The sequence below is a fragment of the Marmota monax genome, unplaced genomic scaffold (assembly GCF_021218885.2).
Source record: "Marmota monax isolate L192 unplaced genomic scaffold, Marmota_monax_Labrador192_F-V1.1 WCK01_AAM20220418_F8-fsc00321, whole genome shotgun sequence".
NCBI classification, from domain to species: Eukaryota; Metazoa; Chordata; class Mammalia; order Rodentia; family Sciuridae; genus Marmota; species Marmota monax.
In genome coordinates, this window is record NW_026694856.1 from 695,508 (window position 1) to 721,293 (window position 25,786).

The 25,786-nt window shown below is 35.0% G+C and overlaps 1 protein-coding gene across 8 annotated transcripts in view; it reads left to right on the forward strand.

Moving 5' to 3' along the window:
- The window catches only part of Sgce (sarcoglycan epsilon), a 70,122-nt gene extending 51,161 nt beyond the window's left edge, over nucleotides 1-18,961 (forward strand). For 2 of the 8 annotated variants that reach the window (XM_058573236.1, XM_058573238.1), the window contains 7 exons: nucleotides 1,113-1,275; nucleotides 3,799-4,010; nucleotides 4,942-4,968; nucleotides 5,681-5,869; nucleotides 15,830-15,873; nucleotides 16,752-16,786; nucleotides 18,671-18,961. In XM_058573236.1, coding sequence (XP_058429219.1) covers nucleotides 1,113-1,275; nucleotides 3,799-4,010; nucleotides 4,942-4,968; nucleotides 5,681-5,869; nucleotides 15,830-15,873; nucleotides 16,752-16,786; nucleotides 18,671-18,721 — 721 coding nt within the window. In that variant the 3' untranslated portion in view covers nucleotides 18,722-18,961. Of the gene's footprint in view, nucleotides 1-1,112; nucleotides 1,276-3,798; nucleotides 4,011-4,941; nucleotides 4,969-5,680; nucleotides 5,870-15,829; nucleotides 15,885-16,751; nucleotides 16,787-18,670 lie in introns of those variants that run through there. The other 6 variants (XM_058573237.1, XM_058573239.1, XM_046426390.2 and 3 more) reach the window with 4 other exon arrangements.
- The last annotated feature ends 6,825 nt before the right edge of the window (nucleotides 18,962-25,786 follow it).

Genomic DNA, 25,786 nt, shown 5'->3' on the forward strand with positions numbered 1-25,786 from the left:
ATACTAGAGTTTATTTCTAGACTCTGAATTCTAGTCCATTGATCATGTCTGTCTCTATGTCAGTGCCATACTGTCTTGATTATTGTAGCTTTGTGTAAATTTTAAAATTATCAATTATGAGTCCTCTAAATTTATTTTTCTTAGTCACATTTTTGTTTTTTTTTTTTTTGCCTACTCTGGGTTTCTTGAAATTTTCATGTGAATTTTAGGGTAAGTTTGTAAATTTCTGCAAAAAGGATAGCTGCAATTTTAATAGTTTTATTTCATTTTATAATTAGCTATAAACATTAAGAAAATAAATAATATTTATTTAGAGTAATTTCTTGTTTTTTTTTTCTTTCCTTTGAATGGCAAGTGAGATTCCATATTCTCAAACTGTTCCAAGATTATTTGAATGCTACTGCTAACTACGTTCTGTTTTATTATGAAATCATGTCATTTAAGTAGAGTTCTTTGGTCATCATTTCTAAGATACACACCAAAAATATAAACTTTGTTTTTCTTGTTTGTAATTACCAAACAACAGTTCTTAAGTTTTTAGATAAATGATTTAGAGAATGTCTCATAACAAGAGACCAAGTGTTAGGGGTTTGTGTACTGTAAAAGTGGACAGGATGGTTGAGTAGAATAACAAAGCATGATTGGAGCCTAATATCTCCAGGGATGCCATTTCACAATCTTACTATATATAGTGAAATCAAGTAAAAATGTTTTACTTATAATTATTTATTATTTTAGTGATAGTTAATTTTCTAAACAATTCAGTTTAAGAATATTTTTTAATGTAAGTAGTCTATGAAATATAGTAGTCAGAATATGACCATGACTATTTTGAATGAAATAAAAAGGATGAAATACAATTTCTGGAAATTAATGTAGAATGCAGAGAGTATCTGGTACACCAAGGCATTCAGTAAATATTGGTTGAATGGAGGAATGACTGAAAGGAAGCCCCTACATGAATCACTGCTTTTAAAGCCTAGGCTCTTACCTTAGGGATGATTCTAGTTAATCCCTCAATTCAAAAGGATAAATCCTGCTTTCAGGGGAGATTGTTTTTCAGTGTTTTCAATTTTCTTAAAGGATAACTTGAGAGTTTCACATTTTTACAGTGTTTATGTCATGGTTGGTGCCGATGTCCCATTTTCTTCTTGTTTACGAGAAGTTGAAAATCCACAGAATCAATTGAGATGCAGTCAAGAAATGGAGCCTGTAATAACATGTGATAAAAAATTTCGTACTCAATTTTACATTGACTGGTGCAAAATTTCATTGGTGAGTTTTTGCTTACTTTTATTTTTGCAAATTTAGTTAGGAGGGATGTGGCTGGACGTAATGTTTGACTAAAACCTGAATAGCTTTTAGAAACAAATCCTGTGTTTACTTTGTTAACTGCAATGGACTTGCTTGACTTTAAGGATTTGGTAAATTCGTTGACACTGCCTCCATTTAGGAAAGAGTATCTCCACTATTGTTCTCACTTTACCTTTGAATAGTTGCTGAGGTTGGATTAGCTTGACAGGTGGTCCAAATGAACCTGTTGGACTTGCAGGTTGCTGTTAATCAGCACAGCTTATGGAGTCAGCATGGTTTGTGTAAAAGTCTCTTCTGAAATTTGCTCCCACTATCTTACTTTGGAGGGAGAGAATGGAGTACTATAATAAATCTGAAAATAAGCCAATATTATGCTATCAATGTCCTGGAAACACAAATTGTGTGAAAAGTTTAAGGTTCAAGAAACAATTCCAAGTGAGGAAAGTTAGTATCTTACTTACATTCTTAAGAATAAATTCATAAACATCAAATATTTTTATATTTTATACCACTTTTTAATTTGCATGCTGTAAGATTTAGAAAAATGTTAAGTTTTATATATATAAATATATATCTATATATATTATTATATATATAAAATACTTTTATATGTGTATACTAGTTGTATTTTTTGTATATCTCTATATAATATTGTGATCCTGCTGAGAGGTACCAAAGTTGTCTTAATTTGTTTGTGACCTTTAGATTTAACTTTTGTCAGCTCTTTATGATTGGCAGCGAATGAATTAGATCTAAGTTTAAAGTTGACATTTGAACAAAGTTATTGACACATAAACACAACTGTCACTTCATGTCTTAGAGAGCCCACTGCAGGCAGCTTGCCAGGCTCCAGTACTGGAGAACATGTTACTCACGTTGCAATACTTAGCACTCCCTGTGGCCTATTGCCCTGAACTACTCTTCTCATGTCTTTGGCATCTTAGAGAAATAATGCCCTTTACCTTCTTAAATCAAATTAAATTGTTCTCTTGCTATGGTTTATGTGCATTAGAGGCAAATATTGAGTTTGAAAAACTCAGTCATGGTACTAAACATACAAGGGTGTGAAGGACTGAGCAGCTGCTATCATAACTTAAATAGATTCCTCTCAACAGAGTCAGAGGCAGACCCTAGCAATGCTATTTTACTTGGGGTTGTAACATGAGCCTTTGTGTAGGAATATTATCTGATTTCTGAAAGCTTAAAAATGACTTATGCTGAAGATTTTAGTTTTTACGATAATGGAAAGGTTGGGAATTTTCATTTTTTAATTTTACATGTAGTTGTTTATATGCCACAAAAGATTTCAGAAGGCTTAAATAAAAGTCATATAATAAATATAATAGAGAATTTAAAAAATGATAATATTGGGACCTAAACTTTATAATAGATAGTAAAGTCATGTTTGAAAACAAGTATACTAATGTCCAGGATAAAAAAAGGAAATTCAGGGCTGGGGTTGTGGCTCAGTGGCAGAGCACTTGCCTCTTACATGTGAGGCACTGGGTTCGATCCTAAGCACCACATAAAAATAAATTTAAAAAAAATAAAGATACTGTGTCCATGTATAACTAAAAATATTTTTTTAAAAAGGAAATTCATCAGTTATTTAGTTCCCATTCTTAAGAAGGACACAGAACATCAATTCCTTGGCAGAAATAAAGCATTGCATTATTAACAAAATTCTTCAAGTGGAGTCTTTTGGGAGAGGATATTAAGTAATGCCATAAATAATTCTCCCCAACATTTTTTTTTCTGGTAGCAAATGCTGCAACAGATTTTACACAGGTACCTTTTTAGCATCCTTTACTAAAAACCATACTATCATTAAATACAACTCTGTTGTGAAAGCAGTTTCATTAACATGGAGGTAAATTAACATAATGCAAGTCTGCATTTCTTGGATCCTGGGATAGAATTTAGTAAAACTATAGCATTGGAAGGGTCTCATATTCCATAACTATCTTTTCTAAAAATGTGTCAGCTGGGTTGCAGAAAGATCAAGAACAGTTTGGGAAACTATCCTTTTTGTTTTTCTTTTCCTCTCTTTCACTGATTGACCTTAGAAACTAAACCTCCATACCAGTTCATCAGCCATTTTGTGGTTTGTTAACATCTGCACTGAGGTTTGTCACTAGAAAACAAGAAATTTACACAGTACTGTAAAGAACTTCTGCTTTGGAGGAAACAGAAAATCACACACACATGTACATACACTTATTATGTATGTCTGCACGTGAGGCAAATGTATATATGTTGAGAGAATTATGCAGAAAATAGGCCAAGATAAAGCCTTTATTACTTTCATTCATTATCTCTTCCTGACTCCAATAAATAATTGGAAATTCAAGGTGATAACATAATTGGAAAAGATGGCTTTTTAAGGTAATTTGTCAAAGAATGTTTTGGTGTGTCTAGATCTTTAAAATCTCATTAATGTTTGCAGCTATTAATTTGGTGTATAATTGTCTTCTTTTGTATCAGGTTGATAAAACAAAGCAAGTGTCCACTTATCAGGAAGTGATTCGTGGAGAGGGGATTTTGCCTGATGGTGGAGAGTACAAACCCCCTTCTGATTCTTTGAAAAGCAGAGACTATTACACGGATTTCCTAATTACACTGGCTGTGCCCTCGGCAGTAGCACTGGTCCTTTTTCTAATACTTGCTTATATCATGTGCTGCCGACGGGAAGGCGTGTGAGTACTTTAAAACACTAATAAAAAAATTAGAGAGCCTGCTAAGATAGCAACCTAGATGATTCCATTAAGAGCAAAGTTTCATTTAATTCATATGATACTTTATAAATGAATTGAAATTGTGTTCAAGTCAAACTGTAGTACTTTATTCCTTTAAAATGAATTAAAATAGTTTTGAGTCTAGTAAACCAAATTAGGGCCCATAATTACTTTATTCAAAAATTATTAAGGCTAGATATAAATTCATGCTGGCAAAACAGTCCCAAGAATAATTGAGACTAGATACTTTGGTTACACAAGCCATCTTTTGTGAGCAGAGACTGTGGAATCTATTGACATGGTAATTGCACTTTAAATAAACGAATTGTCTTAGTTTGAACAGAGTGATGGTCAGCATTCTTGAAATCATTCTGCTGTCAAACAGGGTGTCACAATCTAAATGTTTAAAATATCTTTTAAAAAAACAGTTTAGGAGTTAATTAAGAAAAATAAGCTAAAATTTGAGTAATGAGTCTTCATGAATAGTTAGTACTTTCAGGACATCTATGTCAATTAAGGTAACCTCCTGAGATTATCTGGAAGTCAGGGTAACAAAGCAAAGGATAAAAAATTAATAAAGCAGCAAGTAACAAGTTCTTCCATTTTTTACATATAGCCTGATTTCATTATGTCATAGAATTTATTTCAATCAAGAGCTTGATTCTTAATCTCCATTTTTTTTTCATTTTCTGTGTGTTTCTCATCAGTATTCCATCGCTGTGTGTGTATTCATCCAAGTAATATCATAAACCTGGTGGCAAATGCTGCCTGGTTGCATTTAAAAGTAACACTGTCAGCATTTCCACATCATGCAAGATTCCATGAGCATATAGTCTTAATGTTCCAAATATCAATGCTATTATTTAATTCATAAATTTTGTTTTGTTTCTAGGGAAAAGAGAAACATGCAAACACCAGAGTAAGTGTCTTCTTTCCTGTTCTTTATCATTTTTCCACTTCTCCATTGCTCATCATGCTCCATACATGTGTGTCATGCTTTTTTTTTCATTCATCATCTTTTATAGTTTATTTTATGAATGTGAAAGCTGCTTTCTAAATAGAGATATTTAGGAGGGGTAGAAACTAAACATAAAAAGGGTTTGAAAACTAAGCTTACCTAGATAAAAAGTTAAACCTAAAATACTTCAGATTCAGAATATTAACTTGCCATTTATATTATGTGATTTCCCAATCTGCATTTCTATAAACCAGAGAACAGACGAAAAGACCTTTCATACAAGTTTTCCTGAATCTACAATAATAACCTACTATAAAATGAAACTCCTGTGAGTATTTATAAATGCCCCACCAGAAGCCACAAAATAAAAGTTATTGTAGTTGTATCTTAATCGTAGAAACTAAATAGAAAACTAGTTTGTTACTAAGGGCTGTAATATGAACACAGTGCTTCATAGATTAGTTTAATTTGAGATTACTTCAGAATCAGTTTGTAATTTTCAGTTCTGCTCTGTTAAAAGTTTGTGAGATGTATAAAATGCCCAAAGTACAATAATGTCTTATTATTTTAGAAGAAAAATCATTTTTATAACTTTTTAAAATTGATGAAGTAGCAGGCTAATATGTGATTTTAAATATATGTTGTTGTTTGTTTTTCTTTTCTTTTGACATAGCATCCAATTGGTCCATCATAGTGCTATTCAGAAATCTACAAAGGAGCTACGAGATATGTCCAAGAACAGAGAGATAGCATGGCCCCTGTCGACACTTCCTGTGTTTCACCCCGTAACTGGGGAGATCATTCCTCCTCTACACACAGACAGCTACGATAGCACGAATATGCCCCTGATGCAAACACAGCAGTAAGTATTGCCTCAGACCAGAGCCACTAAAGTGCCCATATATACTTACTAATGTCTATAAAGACCAGAGCTTTCCTTGATTTTGCTTTTGTTTATAATTGGAAGAGACAATACAAAAAGTTCATTGATAATGTAGCTAGCATTCTTACTAGCCTGAAACAAACAGAGTAGAAATACTTCAAGGAAATTCTTTTTCTTCTTCAGTAATCCAAACAAGACTACATTCACCTTAATGTTTAAGACATTAATACTGATAATAAACCATTATATATGTTTGCTTAAAAATGAGTTAATTATGAAAAGAGAACCATGTATGAAAGCATTGCAAACTGATGGATTTTTAGAATGTTGGAACTATTTGGTTTTGTTAATCTTTTTTATTCTTTTTATTATCATAGCCCTATGTCATCTAATTTTTTTTTTCAGGATACAGGGATTTTAGGGTTTTTTTTTCTTTTTTCTTTTTTTTGTGTGTGGTCTGCTTGTATATCAAAATGAGCAGTTTCAGTATGAACTATAAACATATTTTAGTATCTTAAACCTTTTCTTCTTTTGGAAGATCTGGTCAGAGAACCTGCCGGAGGACTGTGAAAAGGACTGTATATGGGAAGGGAGGCTGAGGAATTTTCTGTGTCTCAGAGCTGGAGTTTGATACATAAAATAGTGGGTAAAGCTATCATATTTTAAAAGTTTTTATTTTTTAGTTGTTGTTGGATACAATACCTTTATTTTAGTTATTTATTTTTATGTGGTGCTGAGGATTGAACCCAGTGCCTCTCACATGCTAGGTGAGCGCTCTACTGCTGAGCCACAACCCTAGCACAAGCTATCATTTATTTTTAAGAATATTTTTTTTAAATCATATGTTAAATTACTTGAATTCAATTGCCCAAAGTGCTGAAAGTCACAAAGGTGACTTATGAGGTCCTCCTTATTTTTCAAGGTAAATGGAATGTATATGCAAAAAAAGATCTCCCTTTCTCTCTTTCTCCCCACTACCCACACACCTTAGATTATAATATGAAAATAAACATGGTTTAAAAATGTGTCTGGAAACCAGGCTGGGTACCTTTTCCATCAAGAGTGCTTATTTTGTAATCAGGTAAAATGCACGTAATATTTAAAGATTAAACAATGATGGAGATGGATAGTGTAAACCGTCAGTCTAGATGAACTTGTTCAAAATACTTTGGAAATTCAAATATGTTATAAATACCTTCCTAAAGTTCTCTAACATCATTTACTCGGGGTCATATAAGCAAAGGATAGATTGTGTGTGTGTGTGTGTGTGTGTGTGTGTGTGACAGAGAGAGAGAGAGAGAGAGAGAGAGAGAGAGAGAATAATTACTTCAAGTCTTTTTTTTTTCAACGATGCAGGAAAATTAGACATAGAAAATCTGGGATTTTTGGAAACATTATGCCAGGTTGAACTAAGTATTTCAGTTCCACAGAATTTAGGTGTGGTGAATGAATGAGAGAGATTTCTATGCTCTCTAAAGATCAGTCACGGATTATCATTAGTAAAATTTCAAGAACATTGTAATAATGCACAACTTAGCCATATCTTATGCCTTTTTGAAATGAAAATTGGGAATGACTTTATCATTAATTTTTAAAATGAAAGGAATATGTTCTTTTTTTTTTTTTTTTTTTGATACCAGGGATCCAACCCACTAAGCCACATCCCCAGCCATTTTCATTTTTTATTTTGAGATAGGGTCTTGCTAAGTTTCTTAGGACCTCACTGAGTTGCTGAGACTAGCTTTCCTTATTTTTTTTTGACTAATATTTCTTACATTGTTTAGAGTGTCAGTGAAATATTAATAGGTAGTCTTTAAAATTGAAATGGCCAGTTGGACATGGTGGCACACACCTGTAATTCCAGTCTGTAATAAATTTTAAAAAGGGTGGGGTGGCTGGGGATGTGGCTCAGTGGTTGAATGCCCCTGGGTTCAAACCCCAGTACCAGAAAAAAAAAAGGAAATGAAACAGTCAAATATACTTGGAAACCAGGTTTTGTGTGTGCTTTGTGAACCCATGAAACAAGGTTGGTATTAAGCTAACATTGCTCTAAAATTATAGAATACAAAACTACTATAATGAGCAGGGGAATTGAAAATGTTTGTAAGTAATTAAAACTCTACTGCTAATTAAGTTCTAAGGGAGGAGAAAAAAGACTTTTGTCATTTTTTTAAGACTTATATCATTTAAGACTTTTATCATTTTATCCTTTTTAACCATATATATGAGAATAAGAATAGTTCCATCAAAATTATCTTGATTCCTGTGACTAGAATTTTGCAATGTTTTACTGTAATATACAAGCAAAATTTTCTGTCTGGTTTAAGACCAAATGCATCTTCCTGGTCCTTCCATAACCCCATCAATACTGTCATTATGTCGATCAGATCTATTTGCAAATGCGATAGGTTATTATATTGAATTTGCAACAATTTCAACCTACATGTGTTTTTAAGTTCTGAAAACCTTTGTATTATTCAAATTTCTGCTAATGGAAAAGCTCCATTAACTAGCACTTCTATATAAATAGGGTACATAGATAATTGATGATGTTCACAATGATTATTCTGAGGTACTGCAGGATCATCAAGTGTGTCTGACTCATCAGAGGAAAATTAAATTACATTCGGTGTCGTTTCAGTTTTGAGTGTATATTATCTTTCTTTTATTCTTGGAAATGGATAATATGTGCATGGTCTCTATGGTAACTCCCTATAAGCCAGAATATGTGATTAACCTCATTTTCCAACCATGCCAGATAATAGGGGACTCGTTGTATCAGGTTCATCATAGCTGTCCTTTACACAAATTCAACTTTTACTCTTCAACTGAAAAACATAGCTGTTTTTCTAAAAGTTTTATTTCAGCATCAAATAGACATATAAATATTTTGGTCATTTGGATGGAACTGAATTCTCAGAACTAAAATGAGATATTGTATTTGATGAGGCATTACAGTACCTGATAACTAGGTATGTGCTTGGATAATGCTACCTTGTATTTACTAATTAACCCTTTCTCAAAAGGGCATGAGTTTCATCTTTACATATTCACATAGTCATACTAAGTGTTCTGAATTTATCATTATTAAATAACTTGGCCAGCTACTGGATGTTGTGTGTTTATTCTTCAGACTTGACACCAGAAACATTCTGGTGTAAGGATATGGCTAAATATTTATGTGGGTGTCTAAGCAAGACTCAAGAACATTCAAAGTTGAGTATAGCTTGACAAGTTGGTACATGCCTGTTAATCCCACTTCTCAGGAGGCTGAGGCAGAAGGATCACAAGTTCAAGGTCAGCCTGAGCAACACAATAAGATGCTGTCTCAGAAAATGAAAAAATAAAAAGAGTTAGGAATATATCTCAGTGGCCTCTGAGTTCAATTCCCACCACTGCAAAAAAGAAAGGAAAAATAAAATATACATAGATGTTAGCTTGGTATTTTGAACAAGTTGATTCACATCAGAGGTATAGAGAATTCATGACAGCTGTGTAATGAGGGGCTGCCACTGTTGTCAATTACATAATAATATTTTCCTTTTTGATAAAATGCTTTACAGGGCTCCAGATTGGCACTGTGAATTATCCAGCAAAAAAAAAAGTGTTTAATCATTTGTAGATGATTTATTTGAGACAGCGATAAGAGACAAAACTAAATTAGGTCAGTGCTGAGATTAGATTATTTACCTATCCTGATCTCTACTCAGGGATAGATAGTATGGTCATTGACTTCAGGGATCTCGGATCTAGCTTAGAGTAAAGAGGTGGTAGAAAGGGAAGCTAGGGTAGAATTGGAAAATGTAGCACATAGAAAGGAGAGCTTTCATTTTGTAGTGTTCCTTTTGCTTCTCAAATCACAGAAGAATTATGAACAGGCTATAAATTATCACATAGTCTTAGAAATATAAGGTCAATTTACTTTGCTAATGTACTTATTCTTTAATATATATTTTTAATTTTAGAGGTACAAGAAAGCTGCAAAGACAATACAAACATTTCTCAAATACTATCAGCTAGTTTCTCCCATTGTGAACACCTTGTAGATCATGGCACATAGATAATCACCACGAAGAACTTGTTATTAGTACTTTACTCTTACCTAGATTCAGACTTTTCTTTTGAGATTTCACTAGTTTTTCCACTACTGTTATTTTTCTTTTCCAAGATACTCTCTAGGACACAGCAGTCATCATATCTCCCTACTTTTCTCTGGTCTGGGCAGTTTGTTAGACCTTCCTTGTATCCAGTGGCCTCGATTGTGGTTAGAGGCTCCAGCCGGCTGTTCTGTAGAATGTCCGCATCCTCTTATCCGGTCAGACTTTCTGCATCACCTGTACTAAGTTGTCTTTGCAGCTATCTTTGTAGTAAATAAATGTTACTATGGATAGTAGAAAAATTTTTTTATCCCCACTGGCAGTCTCCTTATTTACAATTCATTTCTGGAAATCACATTGTAAAGTAATTCTTAAGTGTACTTTGCCTTTGCCCAAAGAATCATTGTTGTGGATACGGATTATGTTTGTGACCAAAGGCTTAACATCAAAAATCTATTACAGATTTGCTTGATATCCCTCAAGATAAACTTTTGTAAATATTTAAATGAAAAAATATTTCAACTCATAGAAATTTATATCTTTAAGTTGAGAGTCTAATGTAGTTGTTCCCAAACCACCATTGCAAGTCAGTTGCTGTAAAACTTCTATAGTGCAGATCTCAGGGGCCTGAGTCTGGAGATTTGGAATCTAGTGGAGGTATATGTTATGGAAGAACAGGAAAAAGGTAGAGAATCCCTGATTTAAAGGACTTAAGTTTAGGATTTGGAAATCCAGAGCCTCCGGTGTTTCTGGTGGGGGTATAGGGAGAGTGGGAAGAAGTGTTTGTTTTCTCACAGACCTCCACCTGGAGTTTTAAAGGAGGAACTTTTTTTTTTTTTTTTCTAAATGCCCCTGAGGACTATGTGTGGAAGGATGAACAAGAAGCAGGGCAGTAGGTTTTGTCTAGAAAGTTTAGGCTGTTTGTAGATTTAAGCATATCAGTCTCTAGACTTTTCCACACCTCCTTAAATTGCTTGAACTAAACATCGTGAGCAAGTGAGAGATTAGCCCTGATTAGAAAACAGTGTCTGAATGGGACAGAAAAAAATGCTATCCCCTGAAAACCTAAAAACTACTCTGGAAGTATAGTCAGTTGGCAATTTTATGCTTTTGGAAAAAGACATTAGTGGAGAATCCCAAATATTCAGTATTCTAAAAAATAAGATATTGTTAAATATGTGAGGAATTATGTTGCCTTTTAGGGGGGAAATCTGCCTCCTTATTATTATTTTCTTTTAACCACTTCATTACCAACAGATTTTTCCTGAGTGGGAGGTGTCTTCATAGAGCACACTTATGTAGTGAGTGAATATTATGGGAAAGTGCCCCACATTTTCCAGGAAGATTTTAATTGACTGTACAAAAATCATCCTTATTCATTAAATACCTAATCCAGGATAATTGGGTGTCCCTCGAAAACAGGAGGTAGATTGTGCCTAATCTTTTGCAAATTAACAAGTATAAAGGTAGAATTATGCCTTTTAATTACAGGTAGTAACTAATCATTTTAGTTTTTACTGAAGTATTGTATCATTATGTCTTCCCTTGGTGGTAATGAGAACCAACATTTTATTCATGGTAAAATTCCATAAATAAAAAATTAAGTTTAACTAAAAGTTGAGATCAGTTGAAGAGACTGTTTCAGGGGAGCAAGATAATGATTTCCTGTTGACAAAAATTATCAAGCAATCAGGGATGTTTCAGAGGCATTGATTTTAAATTTTTTTTTTAATTCAGTGAGTAAACCCTAAAAGGGATAGATGCAATGTTCTTTGATGGATTTTGAGTCTATAGGTTTGTACTGCTTCAATTTAAAGCTGTGATAGGTTTATGCTTGTCTTTATACAAGCAGGAGGAAAGTTAAAAGAAACAGATGAATGTCTCTTTCTCCTTTATATGTCATATAGAATACTACATTAATTTTAACTAAAATCAAGGAAATTAAGAATTATGTTTACAGTTTCTTTGTGATCTTCCTCCCTCCCTTCCATCTTCCAGGTAATAACCTGATTCCTTAACAAAAGTAGTTGTAGACCTAAGTCACCTTTTTATCACCTTTTTTACAGATTTTTTTTTTTGGTGTGTGTGTGTGTGGCAAAATCAAGGTTTGAGGAATATAAGTTTTCCTTAAATAGTGGGAAATTCTTAAAATATATTACTATTTTCATTTTTAAATGTCTTCATAAGATTTCAAACGAGAAATGTTTTGTATTCTACATAACTAATGTCGTTTTCTTTCAAGTCTGGCATAGATTCTATGGCTTTATGCAAATTACTTTGCTTTTGAGTCTTTGAGCAAGTAGCAATGTAATTGGTTGATAATCATCCACCTTACTCATAGAATTACTCTACAGGGTATCCAAGAATGTCAAATTACCTTGAAACAATTGTACAAATAACAAATAATTGTGTACTCCCTCCAAATCACTTATTTCTTAATTTGCAAGTTATTACCTTTGCTTTCTTAAAGAATGAACTTTTTGCAATGACTAATTTACACAATTTTCTGTTTAAATGCATGTAATTATGGCAATAAAATTAGAAAATAATTAATGCTAATAATTCCGAGAATTAGTTTTCTTAACTTTCTGCGTAATGCTGCGGTTTACACATTATAACCTTTCAGTGTGTCCATTAATAACTTAATTATTCTAAGTAGTTTTATGACTGTATAAAGGTCTTTTCTTCGAAGGATTATAGGGCCTCTATTTGAAGTCAACCCCCACTCTCCAGTATAATTGACTGTAGCAGCCTGCTTTCAGCAAGGATGGAAACACTCCCACTCTCTTCCTGCATTCTCTGCGTCTTAACTCCAGTAGAGTTAGTCGTAGGCATTTTTCCAGTATGCCTGAAGCAGTGCTCTTTGGAGGTACCTCCCTTCAGTTCTTTAGTGGAATACACCACTTTGAATATGTCCATCATAGATACATTAACACTCTGACACTCAGACTCACAGGCAGTCACAAGTTTGGGCAGCCACAAAAATAGCTAGATGTACACACCTTAGACCGGGGAAGTTGAATCTCAACATTTTTTTGGTTGAGCACCTTTTTGCACACATAAGCACTTTTGCTATATAACTCATCTATCGTTTCAGTTGCAATTTCAGAGTGCATGTGCATCATGCAAACATAGCCAACTGTGACACACACTGCAGATATTTTTAAATCCCCAAACCAAGGTAGTACACACAATCACTTTCTCAGGTATCTTTTCTGAATTTCTTGCTAGTTTGTGTATGACACTTTCTTAACCAACCATTTATTGTCACCTAGCTAAGCCCATTGTGATTTAGAAAGTTTAGCAGTTTTGTGGAAGAGGAAAATGTGGAAGCTAGAGAAGAAATGACAGGGCGTGGATTGACTGATGAGTGATTTCCAAGCAGAATTCCACAGAAGAGGACTTTGGGAGGGCCAACAAGAGGGGATCCAACCAGTCATTCCAACACTGATTTTGAGTTTGGAGTGTGCTTAATCTAGGCTTTCAAGAAACCTGTGTCTTTGTTTACCAACCACAGCTGTGTTCGATAGCTGTGTTCTATGCTTTCCTGGTCCTCTTTGTCAAAAATGTGTTGGTTTAATTCTTTAATGGACAAGGTAGAATTAAAGATGATAGTGAAGAAGTGCTTATGTGTGGTGTGTGTAGGTGTGCAGAGGGAGCACTCTATCAGTTTAGAATGTAGAATAAGCCCAGTCAATTACGAATCTCTTCCCCAACCCCCAATGCTCATGTAATTGCACTGTGACTTTGGTAGTAAAGGTGGTTGCTTTTCCGTCTTTAAATCTGAACTTAGTTCCTTTTTGTGGCTTCTAACTTCATCTTTTTTACTTTTGTGACCCAAACCGATATACATTGTGTGGTATATTGAAGAACAAAGCAAAAGAAATACTCCCATAGACCACATGGACATAAGTGTGGTTAATACACAACAGCAAAAAAGAATGTCATCATTAGAATAGATTATTAAATAATTTCCTTAAATTAGAATTGATTTTGTTTTTTCCTTAAACAATATATTTAAAATGAAACCAATTTTTTTTTAAAAATCACTCAAAGGCATTAACTTAGATTAAGAATTTAAACACTATTTAATTGGCATGCACCGTTTTTCACTTTAGAGCATTATATTTGGAACATAATATTTGCCTGGCTGAAATGCTTCAGGTCAATGATTTGCAAACTTTGTTTCTTGGAGGTTTCTTAGACAGGCTTTAGGGGCCAACATATAGGGCAAAGGAAACAAAGCAGGCAGGAATTCTGGCTCCCTTGTTTCAGCCCAGAGAAACCTCACATTTATCTCCTTTGTACATCAGAGTTCTGCTTAGGATTTTAATTAAAAGGAATTCCACTGCTGAAGAGAAACAAAAACCTGAAATTCTCTGGCTTAGATCAAACCTTACTCTGCAGCAAGAGCAGGCTCCTGGAGTTTCTTCCACATAGAACTCAAATTGCACATTTTCCTAAACTAGTAGAAATAACCGAATTTGAAACATCAAGTGGATATATCTGCATGCTCACAAATACGTGTATTGTGTGAGTCTTTGTAAGCATCTTCACTAAAACTTTGCGTATTCCTATTGGAGATATTACATAGAATGATCCTTATTTATTAGGCACTTTGGGGCGATGAAATATGTAGAGAAATACCATGAAAACCTGTGTATGAATGCTTACTAAATGGTAACCTAATTAGGGGTGGGGTTCTTAGAGAAGAGGAGGCATGTTATTTTTTAATTGAAATAAATATGATAAATATTTGGATAACATTCCTTATGGAAATTTTTCACTCATAAGAGTAATACATGTCTGCTGTTACCAATTTTGAGTTGACTTTGCAAAGACAAATCAGTGCACTTAGTTGGATGTAGGGCATGGTAGTGGCTGTGGTGGTTAGTTGTTCTGTTTCAAGCTGATGAAGTATTTTTCATAGAGACCAGAATATTGCTGGCTGCACTAAGAAACCTGAAACTCAATTTGCAGGTAGATATAAGGAATATGAGATGTGTGTTATTTGAATGACAAAATCAGATTTGTGTTTTAGAAGATCATTCTGACAGCAATACACAGAGTGGATTATAGGGAGCAGGAATGTGAACAATGAAATAAGTCAGACAGATTGTGAGAATTTACATGAGCAATGGTGATGATTTCAACCAACTTGGTAGTGGCCATAGGGAAGCAGGGGAGAGATTCAGCTGAGATCAGGAGAAAGGTATTAAGATCCCAAGTGATTGAATGTAGGAACTGAATGAGAGGGGAGGGTTGAGGATGACTTCTGCATTTCGAATAACATGTTTGGGTGTGTGGCCATTCCCTGGCATGAGGATAAAAAAGCACAGTTTTGGGAAAAGTGATTGAAGGTGGTAATATGCTTTTAAAAAGCTGTTGTGACATGACCAGGGATGATGTATGAATGTATGAATGTATGAATGTGTGTGTGTGTGTTTCTAGATCTAGATCTGAAAGAATGAAAGTTAAGAACACAATTTCTGGAATCACTGTGTTCACATCTTTATCCACTGCTTTCTAGCCACGTGGCCTTGAGCCGCTGAGCCTATTTCTTCATTTGTAAAATGGAAAAAATAACAATACCTACCTCTTAGGGTTGTTAGGAGATAAATTAGAGCATGTAGTAAAAATTCCATGAATATTATCAAACATTGCTATCATTTATCCATCTTAGGCCTGTTTCCTCATCCATAAACTCTTGAAGTGGGAGAGGAGTTATGTTGGATTACAGGACATGGGAATTTATCTCCTGCAGATTTTTGTCCTAATATGTCTGCTCTCTATTTACATGTGTGCAAACACTGTTTTACTCAATAATGTTAATCATTTCTAGGAACTTGCCACACCAGACTCAGATTCCCCAGCAGCAGACTACAGGTGAGTACTAAAAATACTAAGTAGATGTTTGTGGATGAAGCTAATAGATTAAAAGATAATTGTAGCACTATATAATTTATGAAGTTTTTGCTTCACCAAGTAAGGCAAAACACTTGTATCATTTCTTAATCAGACTTAGAACCTCAGAATAATAGCTTAGATTATTGCATAGATTGGCATCAGAATGATAAACACAGAGTAAATGATCTTACAGCAAAAGCATCCATGGAGGTCCTGTCTAATTAAGGAAGACTGAATAAAATCCCCTTCCTTCAGCCAAGCACCCTATTCTTCCCCTTGGTATGAAAGATTTTTAGCTTGGATGCATCCAGGATTTGTCTCAGTAAGTGAGCAGCTTGAAACTGATTCTTACAAAAGGAAACCTTTGTGACTAATCACTGAGGCTTCAGGGGGATAAGTGAAAAATGGTTGTCCTGGTTTTAAAGCTGCTTTAGAAAGCTGTTATAACATGACCAGTGACGACAAGATGGCGGACAATTCTCCCTAAACTATTCTATTTCCCTAAGACTTGCTTTCTTTAAGTTTATGTCTTTCAAGTGTCCCTAAAAATTTTCTACAGCCAATTATTTCATTCATTTCAGTACCAAGTAGATAACTTATTCATGATTGTCTTCTAATTAGTGGTTGATTCCTAGTTCTAATTGCCAGGCAACCAGTAATGCCTTTGTAGCTCTTTTGGAAAAGCAAGAAGAGTTTTAAAAATGTAAGTTGGGTGTGGAATTCTAAGTATGAATAGTGGCTTTGTGGTAGGGAAACTATTAAGTTAGTCTCAAAAACTTCAGGCACATGTAGAAATGTATTGGATGTTTTCATTCAGAAATTATCTTCTCTATTATTACTGCTTTCGGGAATTTAAGGAGATTTTCGTTTGACAACTTTTCAAAGATTTGAGGCAAGTATAATAAAAATTTTCATCAGATTTTAATTATGATATTATGTTTATCAGAATTTTTCCCCACAATTTTGATACTTGTTTTAATTAAATGCTAATATGTTCCAACAAGACTGTTCAATATATTGATGTGGTGGTGCTTACTTTGTAAGCATTCAGGAGATTGATGAAGAAACAAACTTGGTTATAAATGTATGTCACCTAAATAGAGAAAAAAATGAATCCTTACTACCATTAATTTCATGGCTATTTTTTAAAAGCAGAAAAAAATTAAAGGAATATTTCTATAATAGGAATAAGAGAACCTCTTCCTCATTAATCTCATAGACTTTTATGACTCCTGAAATATTTGTCTTCTGATTCTTGATTATTTCAGAGACAGGTGAGGAAAAGGGAGATAATTACTAGAAAAAAAAGTATATAAAAATATCTTAAAGATCCATATTTTACTTACTCATGAGGAGAAGTAGAAAGCTTACGTAGATAATATTAGGGATGATTTTCACAGACGTTACCAGTTTGATAATCACAATAGATTTTTAGCAAGTAGACTTGTTAGCTTTTTAGTAATAGGGAACTTTTCCAAATACAAGGAGAATTTATGCCAGAGCCAATGTGGTAAGAGCCAAAGCCTTTGCCCTAGGGGAGTTCAGGATGTTCAAGTTAATTTTCAAAATTATTTTTCTAAAGCAGGTTTTGGGGAGCAGGCATTTTGCTTGAGTGAAGAAAGCATGGATCTCATTTTTAGTTAGCACCATGACCAATTACCTTCTTGTTTCCTTATGTTTTTCTGCGATTTGGATCATGTTATTGACTGAAATGCACTGTCTCCTCTTGGTTGTTTTCTTGTTTTATCAATGAGGCTCCAGTGTCTAAGTGCTTCAGAAGAGAGGCCACCTTAGCATTTTGCATAATTATGAAAAATTGTTGTGTTTCTACCTCTGACACATTGGTAACTAAGTGGAGTCAGGCCTCCTGGAGAGGGGAGCTAAGTGGGCACAGTTACATTCCTTGTTCCCATTCTGTTCATTATAAAAATGAAAAAAAAAATTGTTTTTCTATTTCTAAATTATTCTGTTCTGTCTGCAAATGCATGGATGCGGTGCTGTTTATGTACTTTCATGAGTACGGTGGTTGAGTCTTTCTGTTCTTTCATCCTGGTTATCCTACCATAATGAGGCAGCTACATTTGTACATGATTATCATGAAACAATAACTGTCTTTTTCCAAGTACCTCTAAGCACTATGCCATGAAGGTAATTTAGGCACAAATTTGTCTCTTGGATAGCAAGTAATTTTATTTGTAGCTACCAAATGGAAGTTATCAGGGGAGAGTAGATTTTGAAGCTTGTTTCATGTAATTTGTTGTTTTCTTTCAAATTCTCATCTAAAGTTTAAGAAGTGAAGTAGCTGCTGGCGTTGTATTCCTAGACTTGAGCACTAACTGGGATAATAGAGCAGTTAGAAGCTGACAATAGCACTGCCTTCTGGCCCAGGCCCAGGCCATTAGGTTTGATGTCCCTTCAGGTTTTCTCATTTTCTCTTGCCCTTCCAACCCACATGGTATTTTTTAAAAGCCACGATTAAAAGGTACAGTCATACATCCCGCAGGCAACCTCTTTCTGTTTGTTTATTGTGGGAGGAATTTTCAGGCCATACCTTTTGAGAAATACAGAACATTTCAGCTTTGGTCCAAGAAGGGGAGGGGACGGCTAATTTAGAAATTGTTCTTTAATGAAATGCAAAGAAATAATGCAATGTAATTACTTTAAATTATGTTAAGAAGATAGAAAATTTCTTCTTGCCATAATTCACACTGCCCCGAATCTAAAAGTGTCTGTATCTTGCCTAACTCATGCTCATATTCATTCTTGCACCTTGCAGGTAAATGGTATCCCTGAAGAAAGAAAACTGACTGAAGCAATGAATTTATAATCACACAGTTATAGCAGTTGCATCTTATTTCTCTTTTCTTCCAATAATGCATGAGCTTTTCTGGCATATGGTGTGCATGTTGACAGTATTAATTATGTACCAAATAATACAATATAACTTTGGTTTTACTAATGTATTTTTTTTGTACTTAAATCATTTTTGACAATTTGTAAGACATTGATGACTTTATATTTGTTACAATAAAAAGTGATCTTTAAAATAAACATTAATAGAGCCTAATGTCTGGTCAAATTTACTTCAGAAGAGGTTCATGTATTCATCTTCACTGAACAAGATTTTATTAAGTAATTCTTATGACTATATAAGGCTATGCTTCTGTACTCCAACTGAGCAACCTATTTAAATAGTGCTTTAACTCTTGTAGACTGAAAAGCTTGTTTTGTTTTTTTGTGTGTGTGTGTGTATCTGTGTTTTCCTGGTACTGGGAATTGAACCCAGGGTCTCATGATGGTAACCAAGCACTCTAACACTGAACTCTATCCTCCACTCTTTTATTTAAAAAATTCACATTGAGACAGAGTCTGACAACTACGTTGCCCAGATTGGCCTTGAACTTGCTTTGCCTTTACCTGCAAAGTAGCTGGGATTATAGGTGTGGATATAATCTCACCTATATTCTTGTTCTTGCTCTTGTTGTTTTATATCATACTTCTTAGAGTGTTCTAAAGGAAACCCAGTGTTAATGTAGATTATGGAACTGATAACATCTGCTTCAAGCAGGATAGCCCAGGGTACATACTTACCTGAGTTCATAATCAGATATTTGGTTTTAGAAACAGCCCAGGAGGTATTTGCACAGAAAGAAGAGTTACTGATAGTGATATGGTTAAGTGCCACAGGGTCTCCCCTGGTAACTTTGATGTTCATAGTTTTACAGAGCTTCCTCATACCATGTTGGTCTCTTGCATGCATCTTGGACACTGTTTGTTTGACATGGCCATCAGGCCAGCTAGCAGGGAAGCTTTTATTGCAAACTTGACCATCAGGAAAACCTCCTTTTTTTCTGCTCTGGGCACATTTCTGTGTTACCTGTTAATTGGTCAGAAGTCACACAAATGTGATCTCAACCTGATTCCAAAATCCAAAAAGATTCGCTGTTTTTATTTTGTGCAGCAGCTTGCCTTCTGTTGAGAAGAATACTTTGTCATGTCATTGGTAGTGGAACCCCCACTTCTTTCTGGGACTTACCAGAGAATGTTGGTTCTTTTGTTTCTTAAAGAGGGATCTCTAACTCATTTCTTTCTAAGATAACTAGGGCATTGTCACTCACTGTTCTCCAGGAGCAATCAGCTGTAGGTTGTAAATGTATTGTGTCAGGGTCACATTCTAGGTCATCAAGGCTCCAGAGGACTCCACTGTGACACAGAGACAGCTTTAACAAACTGTTGCCCCTGCCAGGTGAAATCAGTGTTCTGGTTGCCCAAGTGAGCAGGAATAAGGTAATGCACCATCAACAAACAAGGAGCTGTGGATCGAGAATCAAGAACTTTACTCACCTAGTCTAGTAAAGTGCTGTGCTGAGGATTAGAAAATGCAATTGGAGTTATCATTGGTTTTTAATGGCCATATTGAGGAATTGGGGATGAAACCATTGGCTTGCATCTTACAAATCACTGATAATAACTTTAGTCTCTATAAATCCCCCTAAAAAGTGATCTTTCCTCTGACTTAATATTTTGATGAAGAGGAAAATTTCAAATAATGTCCCCTTGATTGTTGCTTAGCCTGATAATCCTTAACTTATTGGTTAAAAAAATTGTAGAGATTCTGTCACATATATTTTGCATTTTTATGTGAGTAATCCAACAGTAGTGTAGAGAATAGATGAACTAGGTGAGCGACGGGGTATGGATAGACCAAGGTTATCATAGATATAAGTGGAGAAATGATAGTGGTAGGAGATTTGAGAACTATTTAAGAGGTAAAATAGTGGTTGCTTATACATTGATACTTTGGAAATGGTGTCAAGGAACAAAAAGGGATCAATTCTGATGCGTAGGTTTTCTTGGTCAAACAGTGGTGCTATAGTTGTGATAGACACTGCTGAGTTAGAACCAGGACTGAAGAAAACTATATGAGTTCAATTTTATGCAAGGTGAACTTTAGGTACCTTTGAAAAAAAATAAGAGAAGTAGGAAAGTCAAGATATGAATTTGAAGTTTGGAATAGAGGTGTGGGCTGGTGCCGTGACTGATGAGTCACCTGAGCATAGGTAGTCATTGAAGCCATGGGAGTTGATGAGTCCCCCGAGTATCCCCAGGTAGCTGAAATGTGTTGCAGTGAGTCCTATGATAGGACAAGTCATGTGAGGCTACATAATTGCCAGAATCTAATGGTCAGAGAAAGTCAGGAATGGTATTTGAATTAACATTTCACAAATTAAAATGTAATATTGCTTATTATTTTGTAGAAACTTTATTCCTTTGTTAATAAATCTTACATGTTTAAAGTTTGTTCATATGCTACAACAATTTCTGTGGTGAGATTGTCTCACTTTCCATTCATCTCACAGTTCCTCTTAGTGTATCATGTAGTTTTTATGTTTGATTTTAGGTGATTAAGATTCTCCTGGTTACCTTAATTGGGGGTCCCCAAGTGTTTCTGAAATAAGTGGTGAGATGATGAGGAAAGATTGAGATACACTGGTTTGGCAGAATAATAGATTCCTATTTCTATTTTAAATATTTCAAAATCTTACTGAATCAATTTAACTATCAGGGCCATTTCATTCATTCATTCATTGAGTGAATATTTGTTTATGCTCTAGGCATTGAATCATGCAGTGGTTAATAAAACAGAGTGTTATGAAAGACCATAAACAAAGTCTAGTACACTATCTGGCACTAGTTGGTGCTAAATAAATATTTGTTGAGGGAATTAATCTGATGTCTGATCTCAAGGTTATGAAGATTTAAAAAGAGGATTGTAATAAAGAATGAGGAAAGGGAACTACTTAGATTGAATGATCAGAATAGGTCTATCTGAAGAGAAAACATGAGCATGTGCCAGTTGTGCTTAGCACCCTCATCAGAGGAAATAGCTTGAGTCCAAACCCAAAGGTAATGTAGTGGAAGCAGGAGGTGGCAGTTTCTGCCCAGGATTGATTCACCCTTCTTTGGCAACCATATGTGCATGTCTTTCTCTTGGCCATCATTCCCTGCTGTACTTGCAATATGGTGCTTCCATTTGCCTTGGCAAGAGACCTGGCACGGGTGCTCAGGTCTGGCTAATCAGAACCCTGCATCCTCATGGACAGGATTTAGACCTCTCAGAGCAGAGAGCCTTTGAGATAAAATTCAGTTTTCCTATGATGACTGACAGGGGAGTGGGCTCTTCTCTGATGTAGTTGAATCTTGGGTGAAAATAAGGCCAACTGGGGGGTGGGGGAGGACTAGCAAAATGGCCAGAAGCCAATTCTCTATGTATGATAGGCCATTGGGTTGGGGGACACTTCAGTCCTAAGAACATGAAGGAGCTCTATAAAGTTGAAGTATATTGAAAGAGGGGAAGTGGACTAGGGATAATTCTGGAAATGCAAACAGAATTCTATTAGTTTTATACTCATGGATCAAGGAGTTTGGATTTTATTCTAAGAGCATTGGAAACCATTTGAAGTTGAAAAGTAACATGATCCAGTTTATATTTAAAAATTGCACTGGGTCCACCAAGATGGTAAAGATTGCTGAAAATTCTCTCCTCAGCAAAGGAGAAAACTGGCCAGAATTGTGAGAGTTAAAATTTTCAAAACTCTGGAAATTAATCAAATCCTTGCAGCAACCTAGGGAGGGTTTATTTAAGAGAGCTTGTTAAGAACAGCAAGATTCATGTCACTTTACTGCACTCCCATTCTTCCCTCTGTAGCTCCACACAGTAGCTTTGCAAACTACACAGCAGGCAATCACGGTGGAAGCTAGCAAGGAGCTAGCCACCAAACAGGACAAAATGAGGCCAGAGTGCCTTCAGAACTTCTGCTGAGGACATGTGTTTTATTTTACCCATCTGGTGGATCCCTGAATGAACTACTTACAAGCTGCCTTTGACACTGACTCAAGAGTTCTCTCAGTAGGAAAACTTTTTCCTTGGGACATGTGGCAAAAAATTTCCAGGTACCAGAGGTAGTTGAGGAAAACAATAGAGTAACCAAAGAGCTTAAAAGGAAAACCTGGGGGAAATACAATGTCCATAGAGGGTTTGGAAAGTTTTAATATGGTCCTGGAATCTATATGGCCACAGGCATGCAGAGGGCTATATGCATGCTCATGACTTGGAGGCTCTGTGCAATCAGGTGGTGAACACTAAGCAGAGTTACCACCGGCTTATTTGAGTCTTTAAAGGATTTGCAAGCATGCACACAAAGCCCCTTGGCAAAAGCAGTTAAGGAAATCTAAATATTAGCTGACCAGTAAAATAACTAAGCAAAGACTAAGTAGCCACACACGACAGAACACAGACTTTATGGGATTACTTTGGAAAATTCACAAAACAAGCAATAAACTCTGTGGAGGACAGAAGCAAGGAGGAGAATCTGATTTCCAGGGTTGCCGTGTTATATTATTTAAAATATCCAGTTTTCACACACACACACACACACACACAAAACAGAACAAAAACAACAAAAACAAAACAAAACAAAAACAAAAACAAAGAAATAAAGTCTGGCCAATACACAGTAAATAAAGCAGTCAACAGGAACTGTCAAGAAACCAGTGGAAAAGCACTTGCCCAGCATGCTCAAGGCCCTATATTTAAGCCCCAGAATCACTAAAAAGAAAAAGGAAAAGAAACTGTTCCAGAAAGCACAGAGGTTGCACCTACTAGACCAAGGCTTTTAACACAGTTATTTTAAATACATCCAAAGGAAAAGAATGAGAACAATCTCTCACCCAAATAAAGAGAGACAAATGATAAGAAACAAATAAATTCTGAAGTAAACAGGAAAATAACTGCAATGAAAACTTCAATGATTCACTAGAAGAACTCACAGTACTCAGAAACTACATATTTATAGTTTATTCCAAAAAATGGACAAATGACATGAACAAATTATTAAAGCTCTATAAATGGTCAAACGTGGAAATGTTCAAATCCACTCATAATTAGGAAAATTCAATTTAAAGTTGCATTCGGATGCTATTTCCTACTTTTCAGATCAGTAAAAACTCAAAAAGGATGACAAAACTTTCTATCACTTACGTTGTAAGGAAACAAATATTTTCAGATATTGGTAGTGAAAAAGGAAATTGATGCAACAGCTTCAGAGAATTTGGAAATAGCTAAGAAAACTACATGTGTGTGTGTGTGTGTCTTGACCCAGAAGTCCCACTTGCAGTAATACACATTTCCAACAGTATTGAAATAGGTTTGCACAATTGTTCATTGTAGCAATTGTATTTTGGAAACAACTTAAAGGCCCATATCTAGAAATCTATATAATGAATATCTATATAATAAATTAAAAAAGAAGACTATCTCTAGTAATTGCTTTACAAAGTGATTTCCAAGCTACATTGTTAAATACATGCAAAGTAGAAAAGTTCCTATAGTATTTTATACAAAAAAAAAAAAAAAAAAGAAAAGAAAGAAAGAAGAAAAACAATGGGAAATAAGAAAAATATTCATGATGACTCTGCTTGTTGGCGGGGGTGAGGGGAGGGGGCAGAGGGCATCCCCACAGGAAGGATTAAACCCCAAACCAAGATTGGCTGCCTAAGGAGGGTGGGGATGGAAATGGAGAAGAAAGGGTGAAAGGTGAAGGATAAATCCTCTTTGAGTGTTTGTTTTATATTTTGGTGTTTGTCTTATATTTAGACTCATATTAATGTTTCACATACTCAAATAAAATAAGTAAATAAATGTCCCAAGGATATGAACATCCACAATAAGAAACAATCACCAATGAATTCAACACACTTAAAATGAATAACTTAACCATACTCAAGTGATGGGGTTAGAACTAACTTTATTTAACTGGAATACAGTGTTTTGACTATCAACACAAAAATGAAAAGAACTGTAAACATATAACACTCTAGTAGTGTTATATGCATTTATGTAGTTTTACTTTTTAATGGCAGTGTGGGTTCATGATTCTGAAAGCTATTTTTCTTTCAGGATTGTGTACACAAGGAAGGATTTTATGGAGAGTCAGAGTTACCTTTCTTGTCTTTGGTAAAGGGAGTTACAATAAGGAAAGGGGAAATGTTAAACTCTGCAGTATTGGACTGGTATTGGAAGTCATCGTCATGAATCCCATAGCTTTTAATAAACTCATAGAAGTTGTGTGTGTGTGTTGGCACACATGTGTGCATACATACATCTATCTAGTTGCTGGGATTCATCCCTAGTCCATAGCACTTTATTGTATTTATTTCATTAATCAAGTTGGCTTGTATTTGGCCATGGTGAATGTCTTGCTGACATCTGAATTCTTTTGACAAATCTTCATTATTCTTTAAGCATCTTCTCCTTCTCTAGAACAAGTAGATATTTTGGGCTCATCTAGTACTTTCCTACTACAGTCCTGAAATTATTCATTTCTTCCAAGAGTCCTGGATCTAGAAACCAAGATTTGGATGTGAAGTGTTGTAGGATATTATTGCTTTCAAGCCATCCTACTGGACAGAGCTAGAAAACAAATACATGTACACACACACACACACACACACACACACCTTCAATCACTATACATGTGGAAATTACACATGTGGAAAACAGATTCATCTCCTAGCCTAAAATGATCTCCCATTAATTTTCTAGGGCAGCTGTACCAAAATACCAAAGACTTGGTTTAAAATAACATAAATGCATTGTCTTGCAGTTATGGAGGCTGGAAAACTGGAATGGAATCAAGGTGCCAGAGGAGTCTTGTTCCCTCTGGAATCTGTCAGGGAGAATCTTTCCTTGCCTCTTCCTAACTTCTGCTGATCTGTGGCAATCTTTACTGTACCTTAGCTTGAGGCTGCAGTGCTTGCGTCTCTGTCTCTGTCAGAAAAAGACATTCTCTTGTTTCTGTTTCTTTTCTCCTTTTTTTTTTTTTTTTAGTTT